Source organism: Mobula hypostoma, chromosome 25 (genome assembly GCF_963921235.1).
Source record: "Mobula hypostoma chromosome 25, sMobHyp1.1, whole genome shotgun sequence".
In the NCBI taxonomy this organism is placed as follows: domain Eukaryota; kingdom Metazoa; phylum Chordata; class Chondrichthyes; order Myliobatiformes; family Myliobatidae; genus Mobula; species Mobula hypostoma.
The window spans coordinates 29,944,354-29,970,696 of NC_086121.1; the positions used below are offsets into that span (position 1 = coordinate 29,944,354).

Genomic DNA, 26,343 nt, shown 5'->3' on the forward strand with positions numbered 1-26,343 from the left:
TTGGTTGGCAGGGAAGCGGAAGGTGGGAGAGATGCCTCAGGTATCAATGGGAAGGGAAGACAGAATGAAGTCTGGGGGTATAACAGCAGGCAGAAACAATGAGCCTAACAAGGCAGCTCTGTTTATGGTTCATGGGTAAGGGATAGAAGTGAGCAATATGGGGTCGAGGCACCAAGGAGGGAAGACCTCCTGACTTTGAGAGATCTGTAACAGGTACAGTGGCCTGTGTTTGCTAATGGGATGAGGTGTTGGAGAGTGGTCAATACCCCAGCAAAATTTAACACTAACCGATGATTGTGTAGTGAGTGGGGCTGGTAGAGACTGTTGCACTGAGCAGATCTTTCTGAATCTTGATGTTTAACCACCGTGTGTGGTGTTTGCGATTACACAGCTCTGACCGAGCAGAGGCGCACTTGACTGCCACCTTGTGGCGAGTATTAAACACAGCATTGCCTGTTGCTGCCCAACAGGAGGACCCCCGGGGTCAAACTGCAGGCACTATGGCATGTCCCTTCCTTACCCTGATTCAAACCAGACCTCTGCAATAACAAGAGGGCGGTGAAATTTCAGATCAACAGCACGCGATAAATGCTCTGCTGAACTCACTGAGAACTGGTATTTGATACTTCAGAGGAAGTACAGATAATGATGGAGGTTTATCACAGAAAGCATCAAGACTCAAAGGTCTGAGGTTCAGCAAAAGGTTGTGCCAAAGTGCACGTTATTTCCTGAAGCACAGAAAACTGTGGGAGGACCTCACACTGTAAGGTCTTGCCTGGTAGTAGTAGTGTGAGGTGTATAAATTCACAAAATCCCTGGAAGGCGGTCTTTTATTTTCCTTGGGAAAGGGATCAAAAATAAGAGGCCATTGTTTTGAGGTGAGAGAGGCAAGATATGAAAGGGACCCAGTGGTAACTTCATGTAGAGGTTGGTACATATCTGGAATGAGCTGCAGAAGGAATTGGTTGGAGCAAGTGCAAGAACAACAAATTTAAATATACTTGGCCACATATGTGGACGGAAAAGGTTTAGAAGGATAATGGTCCATATACAGGCAGATGGGGCTAGCTTGGCCTGCTTACAAGTTGTTTTACTCTATGACCAGGTTACGTTCGTGTAGCAGACTAAGCAGGTTATCTTCGCAGTCCTGGTGGGGTGGATACCCGGTTGGACATCGGGAGCTGTCATCTGGGAACAGGTGGAGCTCTGCCGACATCACCTGGCATCTGGGAATGGGTATAATGTATTATCGGTTTGAGTGCACCTCCTCATCATCTCTTCCTGAGCGCCATGCTGAAGAACCCTCTCAGAAGTCACAGTATTATTCCGACACAGATCTAGCAAAAGTTCACAGCTACCAGAAATAATAGAAACATCCAAAAATAGGAGGAGTGGCCATTCAGCCCTTGCTTCTGTTCTACTATTCAACTCAATTATGGCTCTACTTCAGTGTATATTCCTGCTCTCCGCTAAACCCTTTGTTGCTTTTTGTTTCCATATATATTGTTCAAATAGATTCAGCAATGTGGGCTCCACAGCTCCCTGTGTTACAGAAGCCCCAAAACCCTTACTGAGTTGCAAAACAGTGATCTGTGTTTCTCTAAGCCCAGCCACGGGAAACTGTCTCCCTGTTGGGCCAGTCAGGATTTTGTTCATTTCAATGAGATTTCTCTCATTCTTTCTAAACTCCAGTCTGGATTTTGCTTACTTCAATGAGGTTTCTTTCGTCCTTCTAAACTTCAGTAAATTTAAGCTTCATCCGTCAAATCTCTCCTCCTGCAACAGTCCCACCAGTCCAGGAATCTGTCCGGTGACAATTTGCCGCACTCCTTCTGAGGCAAGTGGATATTTTCTTAGATGGGGGGAGAAAAACTGCACACTATGCATGATCTCACCAATACCTTGAGCTGGTGCGATCACAGAAACGGATACCTGCACCTGTTCTCAAAACCTCTCGTACCAACTCACTGTTTGCACGCAGCCCTTTATAACTGGCTCACTGGGTAGCTGACGGCCTTTGTGCTCTCAGACTGGGACTAAACGTTGATCCACCACACTTGGGTCGGCCAGGTTACATCTCCTGCTGTGTCAGAGCTGGTGGCTGCAGAATGGCCGGGGACAGTGTGCATCTGGAAGAACCTAATGAACTGAGCAAGGTGCTCTGGACCATTACATGGTGGCTGATGTCATGCAACACAGAATTTCAGGTATGCTCAAGAACGAAGGGGCCACATCTGAAACATTCTCATTCTTGACTGACCCGCTCAAAGCCTATACTTCCCAGATTCTTTGACAATAAATGTGCTTTGAATCGTATTTTCATCAACAGCGCCGCCTGGTGCTGAAGCTGTGGCACTGCAGCTACACTACTCACCCCAATGATCTCTGCCAAACAAGAACGGCTCTGGCAATACTAGAAAAAAATCAAAACATCCGAATCTCAGGAGCAGGCTACTTAAATCCCAACCAGAGCCACAAACTTGCTTTCCTCATGCACCCTGGTGACCCCAAAGGGCTCTAACCTCATTTCGTCAATTGGAAAGTCAGGCAGCTATGGCGGCAGAGCTATCCCAGCATCCACAGGGAGAAAGAAAGTCCTCGATAAGGACAAGGGTTTTCATAAGGGCTTCCCTTCCTATATACTGGAACAGGCCCAGTTCCACAGAAAATCAACATTTAAAAACAAAAGGACTAGGAATGAAAGTGGGCCACTTGAACTCTCTATTTATTCTACCATTTAATAAAATGGCAGCTGATTTGTCTGCAACCATATCCAAGTTCTTACCTACCCAAGAAACCTTACACTCCACCACCCTCTGCTCTCAACACCTTGATTAATGAACTCGTGGGCCTCAGAGAGGAGAACAGGTTATGCTTCTATCCTTCGTCCACTTAACTCCCCACACCCAGGCGCTACAAATGTGGGAGAACTGGCAAGTCACAGAGAGCCCAGTACCCCCAGAGGGTGGGATTCATGAGCACAATGGGCTTCTTGCTCCTGCACTCCACCTCCCCCTCCTTGGGACACAACTGAAGTCATGAACCCCAAAAATCAGCGCGTGTGTCAGCTGGGAGATCGAGGGGTGATCGAGGGGTTACCGAGGTACAGTTACCAGGAGCCTGACTAGAACAGTCAGCAATCAGCTCTCCCACAAACAAAAACAGCGGGCGATTATCTTTCAAGTTTTAAATCTTGTAGGCTCCATTAATTCCATTGTTATGTACTCCTCATTGAATCCGAGTTAACGACGAAGGTTGCAAGTTTCCCACCTTTTGATACTATTTCTGTTCTTCAAGAATCAAAGGCTTAGTAACACAATCACAGGCAGAGAAACAAGATGAGGGACTGATATCAGGACAAATGGATGACACACATTAAAAACGGGCCCAAAGCTGACTGACTTTCTCCGCCGAGTTGCCTCTCTACACCCTGAGCCAGTGTTCCCATTTCCGATCGCTTTCCCTGCTAATACTCCGATGGTCGTCAGGATCTGGGAACAAACAGAATGCTGACACTCCCTGTCAGGATTCGGGTGGGAGGAATGGAGCAGCTGCCGGGCCAGCAAAGCTTACAAATGTGATACAAATTATTAAGTTACTGCAGAATGTCTGTCAATAAGTCAAAGAGGAATGACCATGTTTCAAGCATAAACCTGAAACATTAAACTTCAGGTTTCGCTCCTCAAAGACAACACTCCGGTGAAAGATATCCGTTATGTGTCAAGTAGGGTACCGTGCACAATTCTGATTTGATGGAGACAGACGTGAGAGTACGGAGGAACTTCTGGAGAAACTTCTGAAATGCCCGCTTCGCTGCCACTGCTACTGTGTGGTAACCGGAATCTCCGGAGGAGAAGGCCCCGAATCCTCGGCTTTGCTTGTTTCTGCGGCCGGGGTGAGGTCGAAGGCGCTCGGCAGAGGATGGCGCTCGGGAGGCTGTATCGGAGGAGCTGGTCGGAGGCTCGAAGTTTTCGGATGGACGGACTCAGTGTGGGCTGTTGTCGGGTACTTCCAATGCATCGGCAGTTGTCGGTGTCTGGAGGTTTATGACAGGGAGTTTCTCCCTTCTGCCGCCTGCTATCGGGGACTATTGGGAGTCGATCGACACTTTGAATCTCTTTTTACCGTGCCCATGGTCTGCTCTTTATCAAATTATGGTATTGCTTTGCACTGCTGTAACTATATATTATAATTATGTAGTTCTGTCAGTGTTAGTCTTTGGTTTGTCCTGTTTTTCTGTGATATCACTCTCGAGGAACATTGTATCATTTCTTAATGCATGCATTTCTAAATGACAATAAACGAGGACTGAGTGTCCTCATAATCTAATCTAAGTATGTCCAGTCACGTCTCTTTTTGTTACCCATCCCTGTGTTCCTGCTTTTGAACCCTGGGTGTTGACCACACACCTTCAATTGGCAGTTTCATTACCTCATGACTTTCCAGGAATCTATCCGGCTGTGGGACACAGATGCAGACCCAGCACATTTTCTTTCTCATGTCAGCCCCTCTCTGTCAAGCCATAAGACACAGGAGCAGAATCTGTTCTACGGGGCTGTTTATTCCAGCTCGTGCACCAGCTTTCCAACAAACAGAAATTCTGCTGCCGATTACTTTTCAACACATAACACCGGCTGCCTCACAGCCTGGTCTGAAGTACCGATGCCCTTGAACGAAAGGTCCGACAAAAAGTAGTGGGAATGGCCCAGTCCGACACCAGTTATTACCCCTCAACCATCAGACCCACTCGCCCCATCACTGAACTGCTCCCACAGCCTATGGACTCACTTTCAAGGGCTCTTCATCTCAAGTTCTCTATATTTATTGTTTATTTACTATTATAATTTTTCTTTTGTATTTCCAATTTGGTGTCTTTTGCACGTTGAGTGCAGTCTTTCACCGAGTCTATTATAGTTACTATTCTACAGATTTGTTGAGTATGCCCACAAGAAAATGAATCTCAGGGTTGTATATGGTGACATATACATACTTCGATAATAAAATTTACTTTTAATTTTGAACTTTGATACCTTAAGGGCCATGTTTTAAACCTCATAGTCTGCAATAATTTCATCATAATTGGATTTAACCTTTCTAACAACTTGCAAATGTAAGAGACAATTTACAATCTAAGAAGGTTGTTCCTTATTGTAAAGTGCTACAACAGTCCCCTTTTGTTTTAACCTCCCTTTCCAACTCCTGCTCCTGTAATTAAACGCCAGCCTCCACTGGCCGGAGACCGTAACCAAAGGCAGGTAGACCCCACTCTTAGCACATGAACCAGCACAGTACATCATGCTCCAAGGGAAAAACAGGTCAGGTAAAAGCCAACATTCAAACAAGTGTGTGAGAAAAAAGTGCGTCCTTACAGTTTGGAGTACCTGTTACAGAGCTAGTGGCGGGCCGAGCGTGGAGAGCCACGTCTGGCTGCGGGGTCTGGGCGTGGACCTCAGACAGCTGCTGCGGTTTGAGGATGGACAGAGGCGACTGGCCGCTCTGCGAGGTCGACGGCAGCAGCAAGGGCTGCTGGGACTGCACGGACGAAGGGGGCACGTGTGGCGGGCGGATCTTCTCCGCCATGAGCTGCTCCTTGATCTTGTTTATCAGCATCAGGTTATCGAGCTGGAGGGAGGGGGCAAAGACATCAGAGAAATTGAGACATTGCAACACCAAGAATGCGAGACAGGTTTACTGAGGGAAGTGGGGCACATGAGAGCAGAGACATTGGGGTGTCCCAGCACAGAGTTCCCCAGCTAACTGGCCTGTGTGAAAATGGGATAGCTACCATACCCACTGTCCTACTACAAGTAACCACTCCCTTCAATATCCACATCTTTTGCTTCTCCTTTCTAGAATGTTCATCTCCCTTCAGGCCTCCACTCAGGGGGGGCACATGATTTCAGATTGGTAATGACCCCTCCCCCAAGATATTTAACGGTGGGAGTTAACCACAGCCGAACACAATCCTGTCCCTGCTGGACAATTCCGGGTCCAGCTAACTCCAATCCTCGGCCTACAGTGGAGGAGAAGTGCAGGCCAGGATTAGGAGCAAGTACAGCCCACTCAGACCCTAGAAGCTACACACAACTGAGCCCCAACGAGAAACAGTCACATCAGCACAGGCAGATTGGGAGCCTCTGTGACTGACTACCTCGTCTTATTCCCCAACCAACCACATGGGGGAGCTTCAGCTGCCTTTCTTCCGGCTGGCCTCCTACGCAAGAGCCGTTGCAGAGATGCAAAGCCTTTGCTTCTGGGCTGTGTGTTTGCATCCTGTGTTTTGGTGACTTCAGAACGACTGCAGGCCTGACCGCAGCAGGGGCCAAGTGTTGCAAGGACTCCTCTTGCCTCGGCAAGGGGCACACACCAGCCCACACAGGGTCAGAGAAGGCATGGGCTGACGCGGAGCCCCTTTAGGGACAATAGAAATACGCTTCCCTGAGCATGAGCAGGGCCAGGATTAACTGGTCTGTTTGTGTGAATTCTAAACCTGTAATTGCTACCCTGTGGATCGCATCCCCCATTTCAAGTGGGCAATCTCGCAATACCTGCAACTCTAAAGCTGGATGGATTCAGACTAAATTTCCCTCGATGGCTACCAATCACAGGCACGCTAGTCCCAGCCTGGGCAGAGTGACCATGGCAGCCTACTCTCTGCAATCTCTTGAGCCTCGAAGGAGAAATGGCCACCTAATCCGAGGTGACATGGTGCGGCTGTCAACCGAGCTTCCTGGGACCTGGACCGAGCCCCTAATGGTGAAGCATAGCACGTACATGGCCCCCAAAAGCAGCCAGGGTGAAGGGGCAATGTCCAGTCCACACAGGCATACAATCCTCCCACCCCATCTTTATCCGGGGCCTGGTGGTGGGAACAACATAAAGAACCAAGGGACCAACATACTTGGGCGGGGGGGTGTACAGGGCACTCGGCTAATTGATTTATTTATGCCACCTGTATCAAGATACAATGAAAAGCTTTCGTTTTCCTATCATCCAGACAGACCACTTCACACACAAGTACACTGAGGTAGTAAAAATAAAGTGTTTCAGTCACAGGAAAAGTGCAGTGTAGTCAGTCAGAATAAAGCACAAAGGACGACGGTGAGATAGACTGAGGGAGCGAGAGATCATCTTTATTGTACAAGAGGGCAATAAAGATTCCTGAGGTCTGTTAAAAGAGTCTCATAACAGCAGGACAGAAGCAGTCCCTGAGCCTGGTGGTGCGTGTTGTGAGGGTTCGTCTTCTGCCCGATGGAAGGAGAAGAGAGAATGAGTCCGGGTAGGAGAGGTCCTTGGTTACGTTCGCTGCTTTCCCAAGGCGGGGGGGGGGGGGGGAGAGTGGACAGAATCAGTGGAGGGGTAGAGCAGACAGAATCAGCAGAAGGGAAAACTGGAAGGAAGAGGTCAGTTCAAGAGTCCTATAACAGTGGGGTCTCATTCCCCCCCGCCCCCTCCCCCCAGAGGCAAACACCTTGAACCTGAAATACACTCGAGTGAGTGGCGTGATGAAAGTTCCTCCTGCCCTACCTGGCTCGTCATGGTGGGTGGCGGTGGCCAAAAGTACGGGTTGTTGAATCGCGGCTCTGCCATGGCAACTGTGCAAGAGAAACAAACACGTCAGGTTCCAGTCATTCTGTGGCAAGCAAACCCCACTGCCCCCAAACTCCTAAAAAGCCAACTCTGTCCATAAATAGAATCCCTGCTCCCGTGTCCCTTTCCCAAGGAAGGGCAGCCCAAAAACTGGGAGCATAGCTTTAAGGTGGGGCGGGGGGGGGGAATTTAAAAACAACCTGAGAGGCAACTTCTTCATGCAAGAGGGCGGTCCATATATGGGACAAGCTGCCAGGAAAGTGGTTCAGGCAAGTAAAATATCCACGTGTCTTTTAAATTTTGTTAAGTGCATCAATTGGGAGGAAGGTTTAGAGGAATGTGGGCCACACACACGGGCCAGTAGGCCAGGCTTGGCTGTGTCACTTGGTCAGCATGGACAAGATAGGCCAAAGGGACGACTGCTGTGCTGTACGCTGCCTCTGGGAAGACACTTCTAAATCTTACCAGGAACAGAACGAAGACTATTGAGCCTGTCCCTGTAACAGGAGGAAGCTGGTCAGCTGCTTAGAACTGGTGCTCTCTGCTGTCCAAACGTGCCCCATTGTCGTCACTGGCAGCAGTTATAGTCATCCATCAGGGATGCAGGGCCTTCGGCCCAACATGTTGGTGCTGACCATCAAGCACCCATTTACATTAATCCTACAAGCATTTTTTCTCCCCACATTCCCCTGCACCCTCCCCAGATTCTGCCACTCGCCTACGCAATGGGGACGATTTGCAGCGGCCAATTACTCTACCAACTCGCGTCTCTTAGATGTGACTGGAAAGCGGAGCATGCAGTCACAGGGAGGACATGCAAACTCCACGCAGGCAGCACCAGTGGACGGGACTGAACCTGGATCACTGGCACTGGCTCTATCAGCTGTGCTAATCTCCTCTCTTTATTTTACTTCTACTTCCACCGTACTCTCCTCTGAACTCTTAACAACCCCCATTTCGTAATCATTCGCCCCTTTCGGTTCTGTTAAAAAAATATTAAAATTATTACTTCACCCCATCCATCTCACTCTGAGCCAGTGATGCGGTGTCCCAACATTGCCCTTCCCCTACATCTGAAGTAAGATAAAACTTTCACAAAAGTCACTATATTGCCACATCAAACTGATTTCTTTGGTTGACCTTCTACTCTGGGTGTGTCCATCCTGTGCAATTTTCTCACTTTACTTTCTTCTAACAGCCTAGAGTTTTGATGGCATCTTCATGTCCTACTTGATAGCTATCTCTCTCCGTCCTCTATTTCTATGGTTTGACCCATTTGTCAACATTGAGCCAATAAATGAAAGAGTGTTGTCTTGGACCAGGGGCCTTGACCTTATCCCTCAAGTCTTCACTTGGAAAAGCACTTCAAAATTATTGGTTCTGCTTGGTCAGAACGTCAATGATTTGCAGGCTGCAATTTGAGTTTTATTCCGCAAATTTGAATGGTAATTAAATACAAAAAGATGACCTATTTCCTGTCAGGAGAATGAGGGTGTGTTTATGGATCCCATAAGGGGTAAGCAATGTTGACCAACTCAACACACACAAAATGCTGGAGGAACTCAGCAGGTCAGGCAGCATCTATGGAAATTAATAAACAGTTGATGTTTCGGGCCGAGACCCTTGTTGACTAACTGTCGGCTTGGGGAGGAAGGGGTTAGTAGAAGCTGGTGGCTTTATTGGAGTAGAAGATCTGCCATGTTTCAGACCAGCAAAGCTGACAGATTTTGGGCATTTGCTTATTGTTGGCATCATTTGGAGGAATATTACGCTATAAGAGAAAAGATGCCAGTGGAAACAAAAATTCTACTAAAAGTTGGGGTCAGGTTTTCTGATGGTTGCTAAAACACCTGGAAATCTGGACAGTCTTGCGAGAACTCCTGCAAGCTCGCTTACTTATTTATTCTAAACCAGGGTGAGGCCATATTCAGCTCAGGAGACCTATTCCCTGCCTCCTTATTTTCCTGGAGGACATTCTCTCTCACACACCCATCAACTCCCCTTGAACTCTGTTGACACTTACCTCACAAAGAGGCAAACCATAGCAGCCCATTTGCCTATCAGCACATTTTTTGGGATTTGAAAGGAAACGGCAGGAACTCGTGCAGTGACAACAAACAATGCAAACTCTATGGAAATGCAATAAACCAGCAGCACGCACTTCAGAATTACATGAAGGAAAATCTCGGTCAAGCCAAGTCATTTAGCTCTGACTTCAACCAGCCTTTTGCTTTACACAAATCTGAACTCTTTCTCCTGGGTTATTTGGTATTCCGAAAACAGAAGTCAACAGAAGCGAGGTAATTATTAATCAAGAATATGCAAATAGAGATCGAGGCCAGCCAGCAGATGGACTGATCTTGATCTTGTGCAATCTTATCATTCCAGGAATGAAAGGGTTATCATACGAGGAACGTTTGATGGCTCTGGGTCTGTACTCGCTGGAATTCAGACGGATGGGGGGGGGAGGGGATCTCATTGAAACCTTTCAGATGTTGAAAGGCCTAGACAGAGTAGATGTGGAAAGGATATTTCCCATGGTGGGAGAGTCTAGGACAAAAGGGCATAGCCTCAGGATAGAGGGGCGCCCTTTCAAAACAGAGATGCAGAGAAATTTCCTTAGCCAAAGGGTGGCGAATTTGTGGAATTTGTTGCCATACGCAGCTGTGGAGGCCAGGTCGTTGGGTGTATTTAAGGCAGAGATTGATAGGTTCTTGATTGGACACGGCATCAAAGGTTACGAGGAGAAAGCTAGGAACTGGGGTTGAGGAGGAGATAGAAAAAAGGACCAGCCATGATTGAATGGCAGAGGAAACTCGATCGGCCAGATGGCCTAATTCTGCTCATACGTCTGACGGGCTAACCGACTGGATAAACGGCTATTCATAAACAACGGTGTTGTCGACAGAGAACAGGATAGCCACAGGTTACAGTTCAGCTGGTGAAACAGGGCTACAAAATGACAAGCAGAATTTAATCCTGAAGGACATATATTTAGGGGAGGGAGGAATAGGTTTATAGGGAATTTGAGGAAGAATTTTTTCCATTCAGAGCATAGTTACAATCTAGAAGACACTGAGTGGGTGGTAGAAGCAGGCTCTCTCACAATATACAATGGGTATCGAGACGAGCACTTGAATTGCCAAGGCATAGCAGTCAACGGATGAAGTGCTGGTAAATGGGATTGGTGTTGATAAGTAACTGACGGTCATCGTGGAAACAGTGGGTCAAAGGGCCTGTTTCTGTTCTGGACAAATCTATATTCGAAAAGTACCATTACAGCTTTACTGCGTCTCCTCGCTCGTGTCAAGATAGTTGTGTTTAATAATATGTAATCTTGCCGCAATAGTGGGCTGTCAGCACTGAAAGAATACACACATGGAAAAAGACAAGTTCTCCACAGGAATATCAATGCAACTTTTCCCAGACAGAATACAATTTTAGAGACATTAAACACCACTCTCTATTTCTTGCAGTTGACTGAAAGCAAGTGACAATTCTACTGTCACATGATCCCTCCTTACTCTAAGTACTGAACAATGGCCAGGAACTGCTGTTGTTCAGCAACAGTCCTCCAACATAGCCGCAATTACTTACCTACCCATTGACGACACAGGAGACTGTTCAGCCCATCGAGTCCCTGTTAGCTCCTAAGAGCAATCCCAGATGTCCCATCCTCTCTCTGCACTTCCCCAAAGCCTTTCACCTTACATCAATTCCCTCTTAGCCCTTCTACCACGTACGACATGAAGGTATCGTGGATTGTAGGTAATTATCCACCTCCTGCAGATGCAGGTGCTGGAATCTGGAGCAAAATGTGGCACGGTAGTGTAGTGGTTAGCACCAGTGACAGGTTCAAATCCCGCCACTGCCCGTAAAGAGTTTGCTTCCGCCCTACGCGTGGGCCTCCTTCCGGGTGCTCCGGTTTCCTCCCACAGTCCAAAGACGTACCAATTGGTAGGTTAATTGGGCATTGTAAATTGGGTTAGGGTTAAATCGCATGTTGCTGGGTGGCACGGCTCAAAGGGCTGGAGGGCCTAATCCATCTCAATAAAAAACGCAAGACGTCCGACCCAAAACGTCGACTGTCCGTTCCCCCACAGATGCTGCCTGACCCGCTGAGTTCTTTCAGCATCTTGCTTATCACTCCAGTTATACTACCAGCGTCTCTTTGGGGTCTGCTGGGAAACCCACGCCATCACAGGGCGAACATGCAAACTCCACAGAGTCAGGATTGAGGCTGGCTCCCTGGAGCAGCCAGAACAGTTTCACCATCATGATGCTTTCCAGGGCAATGTAATGAGCTACTGTACTGGAACACACCAGACCCTGGATAAAACCTGTATAACACCTGGGCTATCTAACACACAGTTCAAGTCTCAATTGAGCACGTGTTCATGGTCTAGGTCATGGCCTGCACAAAGCTCATTTCATGATTGTCTGTCAGCTACAAGGAGAATTTGCAGGACTGTGTTTCAGTCTGGCTCCACACAATGCTGCAAACTGGGTTTGACTGAACAGCGAGAGACTACCGCAGAGTCGGTATGGGCACCCTGCAGTGCCAGCAGGGCTCAACAGTGCTGTGCTCAGGAACAACTGCCAGGGCTGATGGTTCATTATAGACGCAAAGTCCAACTGGACCCATGCAACAACGCACCAGAACAGATGGAGATGCTCTGCTCAGGCAGCATGCAGAGGGGAGGGGGAGGGGGTAAGAAGAGAGGGGAGGGGAGAAGAAGAGGGGTGGGTGTGTGTAGAGAGAGGGGGTGTGGGTAGAGAGGGGGGAGGGGCCAGAGGGGGTGGGGTCAGAGAGGGGGAGGTTTTAGACGAGGAATGTGTTAGAGGGGGGGCTGAGTTGTTAGAGTGAGGAGGGTAGGTGGTAGAGGAAAGGGTTAGGTGGTAGAGGGAGGGGGTTAGATGGTAGAGGGAGGGGGTAGAGCGAGGAGGTAGGGGGTAGAGCGAGGGGGTAGGGGGAAGGGAGGGGGGTAGAGCAAGGGGGGAGGTGGTAGAGGGAGGGGGAGGTAGTAGAGCGAGGGGGGAGGTGGTAGAGCGAGGGGGGAGGGGGGAGGTGGTAGAGCGAGGGGGTAGGGGTAGAGGAGGGGGGAGGTGGTAGAGGAAGGGGGAAGTGGTAGAGCGAGGGGGAGGGGGTAGAGCGAGGGGGAGGGGGGTAGAGCGAGGGGGGAGGGGGTAGAGCGAGGGGGGAGGGGGTAGAGGGAGGAAGGAGGAGGTAGATGGTAGAGCACGGGGGGAGTGGTAGAGCGAGGGGGGACGTGGTAGAGCGAGGGGGAGGGGGTAGAGTGAGGGGGGAGGTGGTAGAGGGAGGAGGGAGGTGGTAGAGGGAAGGGGTAGGTGGTAGAGGGAAGGGGAAGGGGGTAGAGGGAAGGGGAAGGGGGTAGAGGGAGGGGGAGGGGGAGAGGGAGAGGGAGGGGTTAGAGCGAGGGGGAGGTGGTAGAGGGAGGGGGAGGGGGTAGAGTGAGGGGGGAGGTGGTAGAGGGAGGAGGGAGGTGGTAGAGGGAGGGGGTAGGGGGTAGAGGGAGGGGGTAGGGGGTAGAGAGAAGGGGTAGGTGGTAGAGGGAAGGGGAAGGGGGTAGAGGGAAGGGGAAGGGGGTAGAGGGAGGGGGAGGGGGTAGAGCGGGGGGATAGGGGGTAGAGGGAGGGGGAGGTGGTAGAGCGAGGGGGAGGTGGTAGAGGGAGGGGGTAGAGCGAGGGGGGAGGGGGTAGAGTGAGAGGGGAGGGGGTAGGAGGTGGTGGTAGAGTGAGGGTTTAGGGGAGGGGAGGGGTAGGTGTAGGGGTAGAGAGGTAGAGAGGGAGGTAGACAGAGGTAAAGAGAGACAATAGATGGTGCAAAGCAGACAGAGATTTTCATCCACCCCACTGGCAACATTTCTCCCCCGTGCTCTTGTCTCAGAACTACATTCTCTACATTTCTCTTTCCTTTCTTCTTCCCACACGGTCCCTTCTCACTCCCCTTCCACCAGTCTCCCTGCCACCGCTGCAGCGGGATCAAGAGCCGAACACTGAGAGTCTCGGCGGTAAGATCAGCTCTCTGCTGCCTTCACTGATGAGCCTCGATTAATGCAGGAGGATGCTGATGTACACATCACAAAAGAGGATGTAAGATATATCTTGCTTGTCACGTCCAGGCAACATTCCAGCACACCAGCTGCCACTGACAGAACACACCCAACGTTCTAAAGTTGTACAACTGTTGAGGGAAAAAAGTGTTTCAGGAGCCAAAAGCTGCCCGAGCACAGCGATCGTCCGTGGTGTCTCCCACAAAGCGCAGGTGTAAAATTTAGTTGCTGTTAGCCAGTCACAATAAAGTCACTCTTGCAAGTATTCAGTGAGGGGAAGTGATATTTGCAGAAAAAACACCTGTAATTTTTTCCAGTCCTTTGATGTCAAATACATCTCAAAACAAGGCAGGCTTCTGATCCAGGAAACTCATTGTTGAGAAATCAGACTGGCTCTGTGATTTGAAATGTGACATTCACAGGGGACGTTTCTAAGTTCTAATGCCCAGTGGCAAGTCATGCAGGTTAGAATGTGAAGCCACGTAGCTGAGGTAGAAGCAGTACGTGTGACAATTTGATTGTTTGGGCCTCTGTTGTTTCTCAATGTCACACCTTGCCACTTGGAAATGGCTGAATCAGCTCTTTCACTTTACCCAGCAATGACTGACACACAATCCCGGGTTGTTACTCCGCTGCGAGACACTACACTGAGGGCTGGAATGTGCCTCCTGGCATTCTCTGCATGCTTCTACCTCACCGACCTTCTGGTGAGAAAGTCCAGGAGCAAATTTATAGCTTCCCTCACATGAACAAATCAACTAGGCACAAAATCTCTAACTGTTCTGACTTGACCCCTGTTATGGCTTGCTTTGAAGGCCCAGTGTTCATTGGTTAATGCAGTGGGCCTCCAACCAAGCAGGAAGGTGTGATGGACATCACGTTGGAGTTGTTGGAGATGCTGGTGAGGCTGCATCTGGAGCATCTGGACTTGAGGATGTAAATAACAGGAAGAGGTCAGGGAAGTTAAGACTTTATTCCTTGTGTAGGAGCCATGAATCTGTTTTCTATCTGCATGGTATTCTGTGTTGCGTGTTTTATGGTAACTAGTCATGTGAGCGGACTGTGGTAAAAGCAAAGGGGATAAATTACGTGTTTGTGCTTTGTTCTGGGCAGTTTAGTTTGGAACAGGGGACCGATGGATGTCATATCTTTTGTTGACCACTTAGTTACATTTAGTTTTGTCTAATTACACATAATTGCATAACTGTTTTACAAGTTGCTAATAAAGGATCGAATACATTCCTTTGACTTTGTGGAGCATCATTACTGGAGTAACAAAAACAAAATGCTGGAGGAACTCAGCAGGCCAGGCAGCATCTATGGAAAAAATGCACAGTCGACGTTTCGGGCCAAAACCCTTCGGCAGGACCGGAGAAAAAAAAATCATTACTGGAGTGATTGGATGGTGTGGCACACCAGGATAACGAGATGTGGAGGTCACCAACAGTGACGATTGGCTTGCTAGAACTGACCACTTCACCTTGTAATGTAGGAGACTGTGGAGTAAACTTACAGGGGTATCGAGTCACAAGGGGGACAGATAGTCTTCTTCCAAGAAAAGGGTACCAAACAACTAGAGGGCATAGGTTTTAAGTGAGAGGAGAATTTTTTATTTTAAAATGGACCTGATGGCCATCTTCACACAAAGGACAGCGTGTAAATGGAATGAATTGCCAGAGAGAGTCAAAGTAGGCACAATAACAGCATTTAAAAGAGATTTGGGTAAGTATATGGATAGGAGAGGTTTGAAGAGACAAGAGCCAAACACAAGCAAATGGGACTAGCTTAGATGGCCATCTTGATCAGCATTGATAAGTTGGGCCAAAAGGGCTTTTTCCACGTTGCATCTCAGAGAAGATGCTACTCAAACCTGGGCCTGTCCTTGTTCACTGAAGGAGGCCAAAACTTCTTCCACGGAATGAAAGCCCGGCAGGGGGGGGTCCTGAAATGTCTAGGAAGAGTCGGCCTCCGCCCAAGTGGAAGGGTCCATCCCCATAACAAGGTCGACAGTTCTATGCTTTATTATAAAGGCAGTGTGAGTGTGACATATCAGTGGTAATTACACGTTCAGTGTTTGTGCAGCTGTTACGTCGCACGCGCCAAGAAAAGCTGTGTCTTACTGCACTGTATAAACATCAGTTTCCACCCTGGCTACTTTCCTTGATTTTGATTTTAATATTTGCTTCTGGCCTTGTAAGCTATTAGAAGAAAGCTTTTCTCCATCTTTTATCGTGTTGTTTAAATGGACCTGCATTATAACACATGCCTCTAACACACTGAACAGTAGGGGGCAGACAAGCCCAACGGCCTTGTTTGGAAAACTGACACACAGCCACAGAATGTCACAATCAGCTTCTAAGTATGGTCACTGTTAGAACATCCGAGCAGAATCAGGTTTATCATCACTGACGTGCACACAGTGGCCACTTTGTTAGCTACCTCCCACACCTAATAAAATGGCCAGTGAGCGTATGGCTGATGTCTTCTGCTGCTGTAGCCCATCCACTTCAAGGTACGGTATTGTGCGTTCAGAAATGTTCTTCTGCACGCCACTATTGTCAGGCACGGCTGACTGAGCTACTGTCGCCTTCCTACCACTCTGGCCATTTTGCTCTGACCCCTCCCATTACTCCTCAGTAAACGCTAGGGACTGCTGTGTGTGAAAATCCCAGGAAATCTGCAGTTTCTGAGATACTCAAACCACCCCGTCTGGCACCAACAATCATTCCATGGTCAGTCACTTAGGTGGTAGTTCTTCAACATTCTGATGTTTTGCCTGGGTAACAACTAAACCTCGCGACCATATTTGTATGCTCTTATGCATTGAATTGCTGCCACGTGATTGGCTGATTAGATATTTGCATTAATGAGCACGTGTACAGGTGTACCGCTGAGTGTATGTCACGAATCTATTGTTTTGCGCCAGCAGGACAATGTAATACATAAAATTCCTATAAGTTACATCAATAAATATACAATAACAAGAGAAACACGGTAAGGTAGCGTCCATGGTTCATGGACCATTGAGAAATTGGATGCTGGAGGGGAAGAAGCTGTTTCTAAAATATTGAGTGTATCCTCAGGCTCCTGTATCGCCTCCCTGATGGTAGTAACGGGAATATGGTGGCCTGAGAACACCAAGCAGCCGCTAACTGCAACTTGCCAATGACCGGATAAGGGCCGCCTAAATAACTCTGAAAGCCTTTGAGTCATCCTGGGGCTTTAGAAGGTGCCACATAAATATTCCCACTTACAAGTCTAACACTAGCCAACAGACAACACCTGACAGTCTTTATTAATATCCATGACCTTGAAGAAGACATCAGTTGTGGCTTTTAGCAGTGTTTTACAATGTTTGGCAAGTTTCAGGCTGACAGGACAGTCACTGGGTTACAAGTTATCTTTGTACTCAGTTGATGCATTCAAAGCTTCAGCAAACACATTCCAAAGAATACAGTCCTAATCTATTCAATCCGTCCTTCTCAATCAGGTCCTCCAGATCTGGCAACATCCCTGTAAATTTTCTTCGTACTCTTTCAAACCTTATTTACATCTTTCCTGTAGATGGGTGAGCAAAACCTCACACAATACTCCAAATTAGGCCCCACCAACATCACATACAATTTCAACAAAACATCCTTTCTCCTGTACTCAATACTTTGATTTATGAAGGCCAATGTGCCAAAAGCTTTCCTTACCACCCTATCTAATTGTGACATCACTTCCAATGAATTCTGGACCGGTATTTCCAGATCCTTTTGTTCTCCCACACACCTCAATGCCCTACCATTCACTGTGTAAGAACTACCCTGATTGGTCCTACCAAAGTGCAACGCCTCACACTTGTCGGCATTAAATTCCATCTGCCATTTTTCAGCCTATTTTTCTAGCTGATCCAGATTCCTCTGCAAGCAATGATAGCCTTCCTCACTGTCCACTACACAGCCCCCGCCCCCCCAGTCTCGGTGTCATCCACAAACAATAGCAGCAGTACTGACAGCAGCTTGTGATCGGCTGAATAACTGGGCTCTGATATATTGGCCAAGATGCCTTTTCTCATGTGCCAGTCTTGGCATTGAAATGAACACTGGATCATCAGACAGTCCAAATCCTTCTCTTTTTAACTTGGGACATGCCAAGGGTGTATATGGAGTGAGATGCCAGATGAAAGGTTGTCATATGAGGAATGTTTGAGTAAGTCGGGACTTTTCACTTTGGAGCAATGAAGGATGAGAGGCAACTTGACAGAAGCACAGATAGAGAAGATATCCAACAGCTTTTTCCCAGGCTGGCGGTGGTTAATACCAGAGGACACACATTTACGGTGAGTGGAGGAAAGTTTAGGGGAGCTGTCAGAGGCAGGTTTCTGTTTTTGCACAGTGATGGGTGCCTAAGACTTTTGCACATACTGTATTGGTCAGCATGGAGCGGACAGGAAGTTTGTAAATCTGGCGGGAGCAAAGGGCATTCGGAATGACGAGAGTGGTGCATCGCAGGAGGGGTGTAGGGCAGGTGGCAGAGAAGGAGTGCCAGGGGTGGGGGGGGGGGAATGGCACACCCAGCCCTGAGGCAAGGTTATTTGCTTCCAAACAGTTAGTTTACTGATCATTACAGAATGTCTCTCTCCCACTCCCTCCCCTCGCCCTTCCCTTTTCCCAACCAAGATTCGCCTCTCCCTGCCCTCGTCCCACTCTCAGTCCACGACAGAGACCCATATCAGAATCAGGTCTATCATCACTCACATATGTCATGAACTTCCTTTGTTTTTTGTGGCAGCAGTACTGTGCAATACATAAAATCACTACAGTACTAGCTAGATATGTGTGCCTAAGACTTTTGTACAGTACTGTAGGCTGGCACAACATCGTAGGCTGAAGGCCCCATCTGATGCTGTACTGTTCTATATTCTATGTTCTAGGAAGAGGAAGGAATTTTAAAGACATTTGGAAAAGTACAGGGATAGAAAAGGTTAAGCGGGATATGGGTAAAACACAGGCAAATGCAGACATCCCACCTCTCCCGGAAGTTCCAGGAGTCTCCCGCACATTGGTAGCGGCTCCCTGATGCCTGCAAATTATATACAATATCCCGGCAATCGATTTTTTTTGAGCGAGAGTGAGAGAGAGAGAGAACGTGCGCACGCCATTGCAGAGTGTTCCAAAAAAAGAAAATATAAAACGTAAAGTGTACCTCTGCCTAATAGGGGACAAAAATAACGACAGTGTTGCTTGCTGCACTGTTTGCAACAGTGACTTTTCTATTGCCCATGGCAGGTCAAGACTGTAAAAGACATGTTGAGGTGAGTTTAACAGGTGTCATTCATTCATCAGCATAGCTAACATTATTTAAGCTAGCTGGCTAGCTGCTAAGGAGGTACTCTCTTGCAGACATCCCACCTCTCCCGGAAACTGATGGCGCTACCTTCCTGAAATGAGTTTTTTGCAGGGTGGGATGTCTGCAAATGGGACTAACCCAGCTGGCAATTTGGTTGGTGTGGGGAAGTTGAGCCCAGGGCGGGTTTTCAGCTTTATAACTCTATGACACAGAGCTAAGTCCCGGTGACTTTTCTACCACTGCCAGTCCAGGTGAGAGCAGTGGATTTGCCTCTCCATCTCATCACGTCCGTCAAGTTCCCCTTTTGCTTACTTCCGGTGTCTCCTCCACAATCCTTGAGGTCCCGGCCTAGCAAGTGCTCAAATGTATACTTTATCTATGGCCCTTGTGACTAAAGGGATCAGCGGATATGGAGAGAAAGCAGGTACAGGGTTCTGAGTTGGATGATCAGCCATGATCATACTGAATGGCGGTGCAGGCTTGAAGGGCCGAATGGCCTACTCCTGCACCTATTTTCTATGTTTCTATGTTCTATCTGCAATTTGGTTGGTACAGATAAAATCCCAGAGAAGCCATGGTCAAGAAAACGCAGAGAAAACGAGATAATGATGTTGAAAAAAGATGAGAGGGGCAGCATCAGTCATCTCAAGCACTTAGTTACTTGCCTGGCGTCTTCAATAATGTTCAAATGAATTATCTTCAGCAGGAGGGAAATCAGTGCCACTAAGCACATTATTACTGGAACCTGACATCTCTGACAGACTATAGACATCTTATCGTGTCTTTACCTCCTCTCTCTCACAGGCAGTGAAAGGAGACCGTGCAACAGAGAGATGGCTTCGCCAGGAGAAATTCTGCCCACTCCCTCACCCTGTTGCTCAGCTTAGAAGATACCAAACAGTGGACTGCTTACCTCACCCCATCACCGTAAATAACAGTGCAGAGCATCTGGTTAGAAACAGACAGGAATACCAGGCAACCTCTTTAAAAACCACTGAGAATAGAGATTTAGATTGTTTTCTTTCTAATTATAGTTATTCTGTCTGAACTCATAGTTTTAAAGAAGTGCGTGTGTGTGTACATATACAAGAACACTCTGCGAAGAGTCACCTCACAGCAATCACAAATAGGAACTCTATACAGTTTTCTTCCGTACGTCCAACCACCTCACCCCTCAACAACACCCGCAACTAAAGTACTCCTTCCAACTCTTTACATTAAATCGGGAATTTCAAAATAAAACTTGCTTCAGTGGCTGTAAATATGTTTTATTTTATTGAGATTCAGCTCGAAATAGGCCTTTCTGGCCCTTCGAGCCACATCACCCAGCAAGTCCCCGGTTTAACCCTAGCCTAACCACGGGGCAATTTATAATGAGCCTATACTTGGTAGGTCATTGGACAGTGCGAGGAAACCGGAGCACTCACTCAATTAGTGAGAACGTACAAACTCCTTACTGGCAGCAGCGGGAATTGAACCTGGGTCACCCATACTGCAAACCGTTGTGCTAACCACTACACTACAGTGCCACCCTAAACACCCTCTTGATTCATAAATGTCCTTCAAGGAACCAGACTCAGAATCGTGTTTATCATCAGTGACATACCGTACATCGGGAAATTTGTTATTTTGCAACTGCCGCACAGTGCGATACATAAATACACATATTTTTTAATATAGTCTAAAAAGAGAGGAAAGAAATCGGGAGGTAGTGTTCATGAGCTCATTGTCCATTCAGAAATCTGATGGCGGAGGGGAAGAAGCTGGTCCTAAAACACTGAGTGTGTGTCTTCAGGTTCCTGTACCTCCTCCCTGACGGTAGCAATCAGCCAAGTGTACATCCTGGTGAAGGAGTATCCTTAATGATGGATGCCGCCTTTTTGAGGCATCGCGCTTTGAAGATATCCTCGATGGCGGACATCTTCAAAAGGAAAGTCTGTCTCCTTCTTTCAGCCCGGTGTGCCTTCCAATCTACTTTTAGCTACCCCCTTCAGCAACAATTAGGGGTTGACTTCTCCCATGTCCTGGGTCAACACTGCCTCCATTTCTCACCCAAGGAATGGGACTGCCGTCAAATCTTTTGCTCTGTCTGTCCAAACCACTCCCAATGCAACCACTGGGCCCATGTCCGTGTCCTGTAACCCAGCACAGCAGGACTGAGCAGGGAGGTCTGGCGGAGGAAGAACCCAAGATACATGCTTTGAAAGGGCAAGCAGTGGATGAATTCATTGCAATGGCTTATGCAGTTAAGGAAGGGGAGAAGCACAGTTTCGAAGTTAAGAGGTGGGGAAAGGCAGGATACATAGAAACACAGAAACATAGAAAACAGGTGCAGGAGTAGGCCATTCGGCCCTTCGAGCCTGCACCGCTATTCAGTATGATCATGGCTGATCATCCAACTCAGAACCCTGTACCTGCCTTCTCTCCATACCCTCTGATCCCTTTAGCCACAGGGCCATATCTAACTCCCTCTTAAATATAGCCAATGTACTGGCCTCAACTGTTTCCTGCGGCAAAGAATTCCACAGATTCACCACTCTGTGTGTGAAGAAGTTTTTCATCATCTCGGTCCTAAAAGGCTTCCCCTTAACTGTGACCCCTCGTTCTGGACTTCCTTAACATCAGGAACAATCTTCCTGCATCTAGCCTGTCCAATCCCTTTAGAATTTTATATGTTTCAATAAGATCCCCCCTTAATCTTCTAAATTCCAGCGAGTATAAGCCTAGTCGATCCAGTCTTTCTTCATATGAAAGTCTTGCCATCCCAGGAATCAATCTGGTGAACCTTCTTTGTACTCCCTCTATGGCAAGAATGTCTTTCCTCAGATTAGGGGACCAAAGCTGCACACAATACTCCAGGTATGGTCTCACCAAGGCCTTGTACAACTGCAGTAGAACCTCCCTGCTCCTGTACTCGAATCCTCTTGCTATGAATGCCAGCATACCATTCGCCTTTTTCATCGCCTGCATGCCCACTTTCAATGACTGGTGTACAATGACACCCAGGTCTCGTTGCACCTCCCCTTTTCCTAATCAGCCACCATTCAGATAATAATCTGTTTTCCTGTTCTTGCCACCAAAGTGGATAACCTCACATTTATCCACATTAAATTGCATCTGCCATGAATTTGCCCACTCACCTAACCTATCCAAGTCACCCTGCATCCTCTTAGCATCCTCCTCACAGCTAACACTGCCGCCCAGCTTTGTGTCATCCACAAACTTGGAGATGCTGCATTTAATTCCCTCATCTAAGTCATTAATATATATTGTAAACAACTGGGGTCCCAGCACTGAGCCTTGCGGTACCCCACTAGTCACTGTCTGCCATTCTGAAAGGGTCCTGTTTATTCCCACTTTTTGCTTCCTGTCTGCCAACCAATTCTCTATCCACATCAATACTATACCCCCAATACCATGTGCTTTAAGTTTGCACACTAATCTCCTGTGTGGGACCTTGTCAAAAGCCTTTTGAAAATCCAAATATACCACATCCACTGGTTCTCCCCTATCCACTCTACTAGTTACATCCTCAAAAAATTCTATGAGAGTCGTCAGACATGATTTTCCTTTCACAAATCCATGCTGACTTTGTCTGATGATTTCACCGCTTTCCAAATGTGCTGTTATCACATCTTTGATAACTGACTCTAGCATTTTCCCCACCACCGATTTCAGGCTAACTAGTCTATAATTCCGCGGTTTCTCTCTCCCTCCTTTTTTAAAAAGCAGAGTTACATTAGCCACCCTCCAATCCTCAGGAACTAGTCCAGAATCTAAAGAGTTTTGAAAAATTATCACTAATACATCCACTATTTCTTGGGCTACTTCCTTAAGCACTCTGGAATGCAGACCATCTGGCCCTGGGGATTTATCTGCCTTTAATCCCTTCAATTTACCTAACACCACTTCCTTACTAACATGTATTTCCCTCAGTTCCTCCATCTCACTAGACCCTCGGTCCCCTACTATTTCTGGAAGATTATTTATGTCCTCCTTAGTGAAGACAGAACCAGAGTAGTTATTCAATTGGTCTGCCATGTCCTTGTTCCCCATGATCAATTCACCTGTTTCTGACTGTAAGGGACCTACATTTGTCTTAACCATTCTTTTTCTTTTCACATTATCTATAAAAGCTTTTACAGTCAGTTTTTATGTTCCCTGACAGCTTTCTCTCATAATCTTTTTTCCCTTTTCTAATTAAGCCCTTTGTCCTCCTCTGCTGGACTCTGAATTTCTCCCAGTCCTCAGGTGTGCCACTTTTTCTGGCTAATTTCTTTGTTTCTTCTTTGGAATTGATACTATCCCTAATTTCCCTTGTCAGCCACAGGTGCACTACCTTCCCTGGTTTATTCTTTTGCCAAACTGGGAAGAACAATTGGGATGATACAAGATAGCAAGGGAATAAAGGCAGGAATATGGAGAGTGCAAGACACCATTACTAATAATAAGCCAAGTACATTAATTAATAACTATAACAAATACAATTACGCAGTTATTAGATGCATGGAAAACTCTACATTATATATAAAATTACAGAATTACAAGGTCCTCCCCAAGTTATGGGTGCCTAACTTATGTACAACCGATATATGTGACAAAGTGTTGGGGGTCCAGTGGGGCTACAGACACTTTCTTGTCTATGGAAACAGTTTGTGGTAATATCTAAATGGTTGAGTTAAATGCTCTGGTTTAACTACACGTTGCCCTCGTTTGGCCTTTGTTTTTAGTATTTAAGTGTGCTACCAGGCAGACAAAGTTCTGGTTACTAATAGTTGTCTGGAACAGACCCCTGTCTAGGGAGGAGCTATAATTATTGCAGTAACATAATTACGAGAAGCAACTCCGACCAAACACACATCTTATATACAGTGGATTCTGGTTAATTGGGCCATTGCTTAATGGGGGCAGCCACTTACTGGAACAACTCTTAAAGAACAGAAACTATTTGAGAAAATTGTCGGATTCCCTTTGTTTAGTTGGGACACTATGCTACTTAATTGGGGTAGAAGATTGTTGCCAAATAGGTTCTAACCAGTATCATTCACACACAGTTGTGTGGCCCTTAGGCACAAAACTGTGTTTAGAGCAATCAGTTTTTAAATAGCATTTGTCGTCAAGAAAACAACCTCTCCCTCAACGTCATAAAAACAAAGGAGCTGGTTGTGGACTACAGGAGGAATGGAGACAGGCTAACCCCTATTGACATCAATGGAACTGGGGTTGAGAGGGTGAACCGCTTTAAGTTCCTCGGCATACACACCACCGAGGATCTCACGTGGTCTGTACATACCAGCTGTGTGGTGAAAAAGGCATAACAGCGCATCTTTCACCTCAGACAGTTGAAGAAGTTTGGCATGGGCCCTGAAAACCTGAGATTTTCTACAGGAGCACAATTGAGTGCATCCTGACTGGCTGCATCACTGCCTGGTATGGGAACTGTACTTCCCTCAATCACAGGACTCTGCAGAGAGTGGTGCGGACAGTCCAGTACATCTGTAGATGTGAACTTCCCACTATTCCGGACATTTACAAAGACAGGTGTGTAAAAAGGGCCCGAAGGATCATTGGGGACCCGAGTCACCCCAACCATAAACTGTTCCAGCTGCTATCATCCGGGAAACAGTACCACAGCATAAAAGCCAGGACCAACAGGCTCCAGGACAGCTTCTTCCACCAGGTCATCAGACTGATTAACTCATGCTGACACAACTGTATTTCTATGTTATATTGACTGTCCTATCATACATACTATTTATTATAAATTACTATAAATAGCACATTTAGACAGAAATGTAACGTAAAGATTTTTACTCCTTGTGTATATGGAAGATATAAGTAATAAAGTCAATTCAATTCAATTGTGCTCAAAAAGGAGCGATAGTTGACAAGAAATAAGCAGGAAGACAATTCAGAACTGTTTTGCTCACTGCAATTTTAACCATTAAAGCCTGGAGATGCCAGAAAGAGCCGAGAGTGAAAATGAACCTATTTCACTGCTTCAACAAGTTAGAAACAATGAGGAATTTGAAGGTATCAACAATTATCTTGCATGCTACAATGAAAATGAAGATTTTGAGTATGTAATCGTCGATAGCATTATATGAACGCAGTCCTGCACTAGTTTTGTTCATTTTGTATACTGGAAGAATTCTTCTGTCGATAAGTATTAGGAACTAAAACACATTTTTATATTACTGTAGTAGTATCGGTAGTGTTCTAATTTGTTCTGTGTTTCATTTAAATACATAATCTGTTACTCAGTTTGTCTTTTTTTAATACTTTTTTCACTATTTCCATGAAACTTTGGCTAATTGGGCCAAAATGTACTGGTCCTGAGGCACTGGAATCCACTGTATTTAACACAGTACAAAACAGGCCATTAGGTCTATTCAGCATCCTGGAAAGAAATCTCATTTTCCCCACCCACCCCTACAAATTTCCTTTATATCCCTGAAATTCATTCTCTCTCATGCCTATCGCCTCCGCTTGAATTCTTTTTACCACTCGGGGGGAAGTTATGGCAGCCAGTTAAGCTGCCAGCACAGCTTTGCGATGTGGGAGAAAACCAACACAGCCCTGATTGATGACTTACAGGTCTCCCAAATACTAGCCGTAATTACATCATGGCCAACTGTAAACGGCCAATGTTAAATCTGTCCGAGCAACCGTAACCATAACTCAGCTTATAATGATTTCAACACCACTGAACAATGTTACTGAGAGCAGGTGAGTGGTTCATGTGGGAAGTGCCACATCAAACCATTGATTTCATGTGACATTAGGCCTGAGATGGGTGACAAAAGGAACTGTGTGATCACACACCCAGGGGAGAGCTCGGGGGAGGGTTAACATTAATCTTCCCCCAGCGTGAAGGAGAGCCAAGAGGTTATCACAGGATTGGACCAAAACCACATCTTATATCCAGGACTGCAAGGGTAGTGTCACAAAACATGAGAAAATCTACAGATTTTCGAAATCCAAAGCTACACAAGGGAAATGCTGGAGGCCCAGACCCTTCATCGGGAGTGGAAAGGAAGGGGGAAGCAGTCAGACTAAGGTGGGTGGGGGAGAGGAGGAAGAAGTACAAGGTGGCAGGTGATAGGTGAAACAGGGAGGGGGAGTGGGGTGATGTAAAGAGCTGGGAAGCTAACTGGTGAAAGAGATATAAGAGCTGGAGAAGGGGAATCTGATAAGGGAGGGCAGAAGGCCATGGGAGAAGGGTAATGGGGAGGAGCACCAGACGGTGGTGATGGGCAGGTCACCTGATCTCCCCTCGGCCCAAAACATCGGCTGTTTACTCTTTTCCATAGATGCCGCCTGGCCTGGCGAGTTCCTCCAGCAT

General features: G+C 47.0%; 1 protein-coding gene across 5 annotated transcripts in view; it reads right to left on the reverse strand.

Annotated features, from left to right (window-relative positions):
* The window catches only part of LOC134337730 (zinc finger protein 362-like), a 70,679-nt gene that overhangs the window by 25,832 nt on the left and 18,504 nt on the right, over positions 1–26,343 (reverse strand). For 2 of the 5 annotated variants that reach the window (XM_063032950.1, XM_063032948.1), the window contains exons 2-3: positions 7,528–7,595; positions 5,382–5,622 (exon numbers count right to left, since the gene is read on the reverse strand). In XM_063032950.1, the coding sequence (XP_062889020.1) occupies positions 5,382–5,622; positions 7,528–7,590 (304 nt within the window). In that variant the 5' untranslated portion in view covers positions 7,591–7,595. Of the gene's footprint in view, positions 1–5,369; positions 5,623–7,527; positions 7,596–9,613; positions 9,895–26,343 lie in introns of those variants that run through there. The other 3 variants (XM_063032949.1, XM_063032946.1, XM_063032947.1) reach the window with 2 other exon arrangements.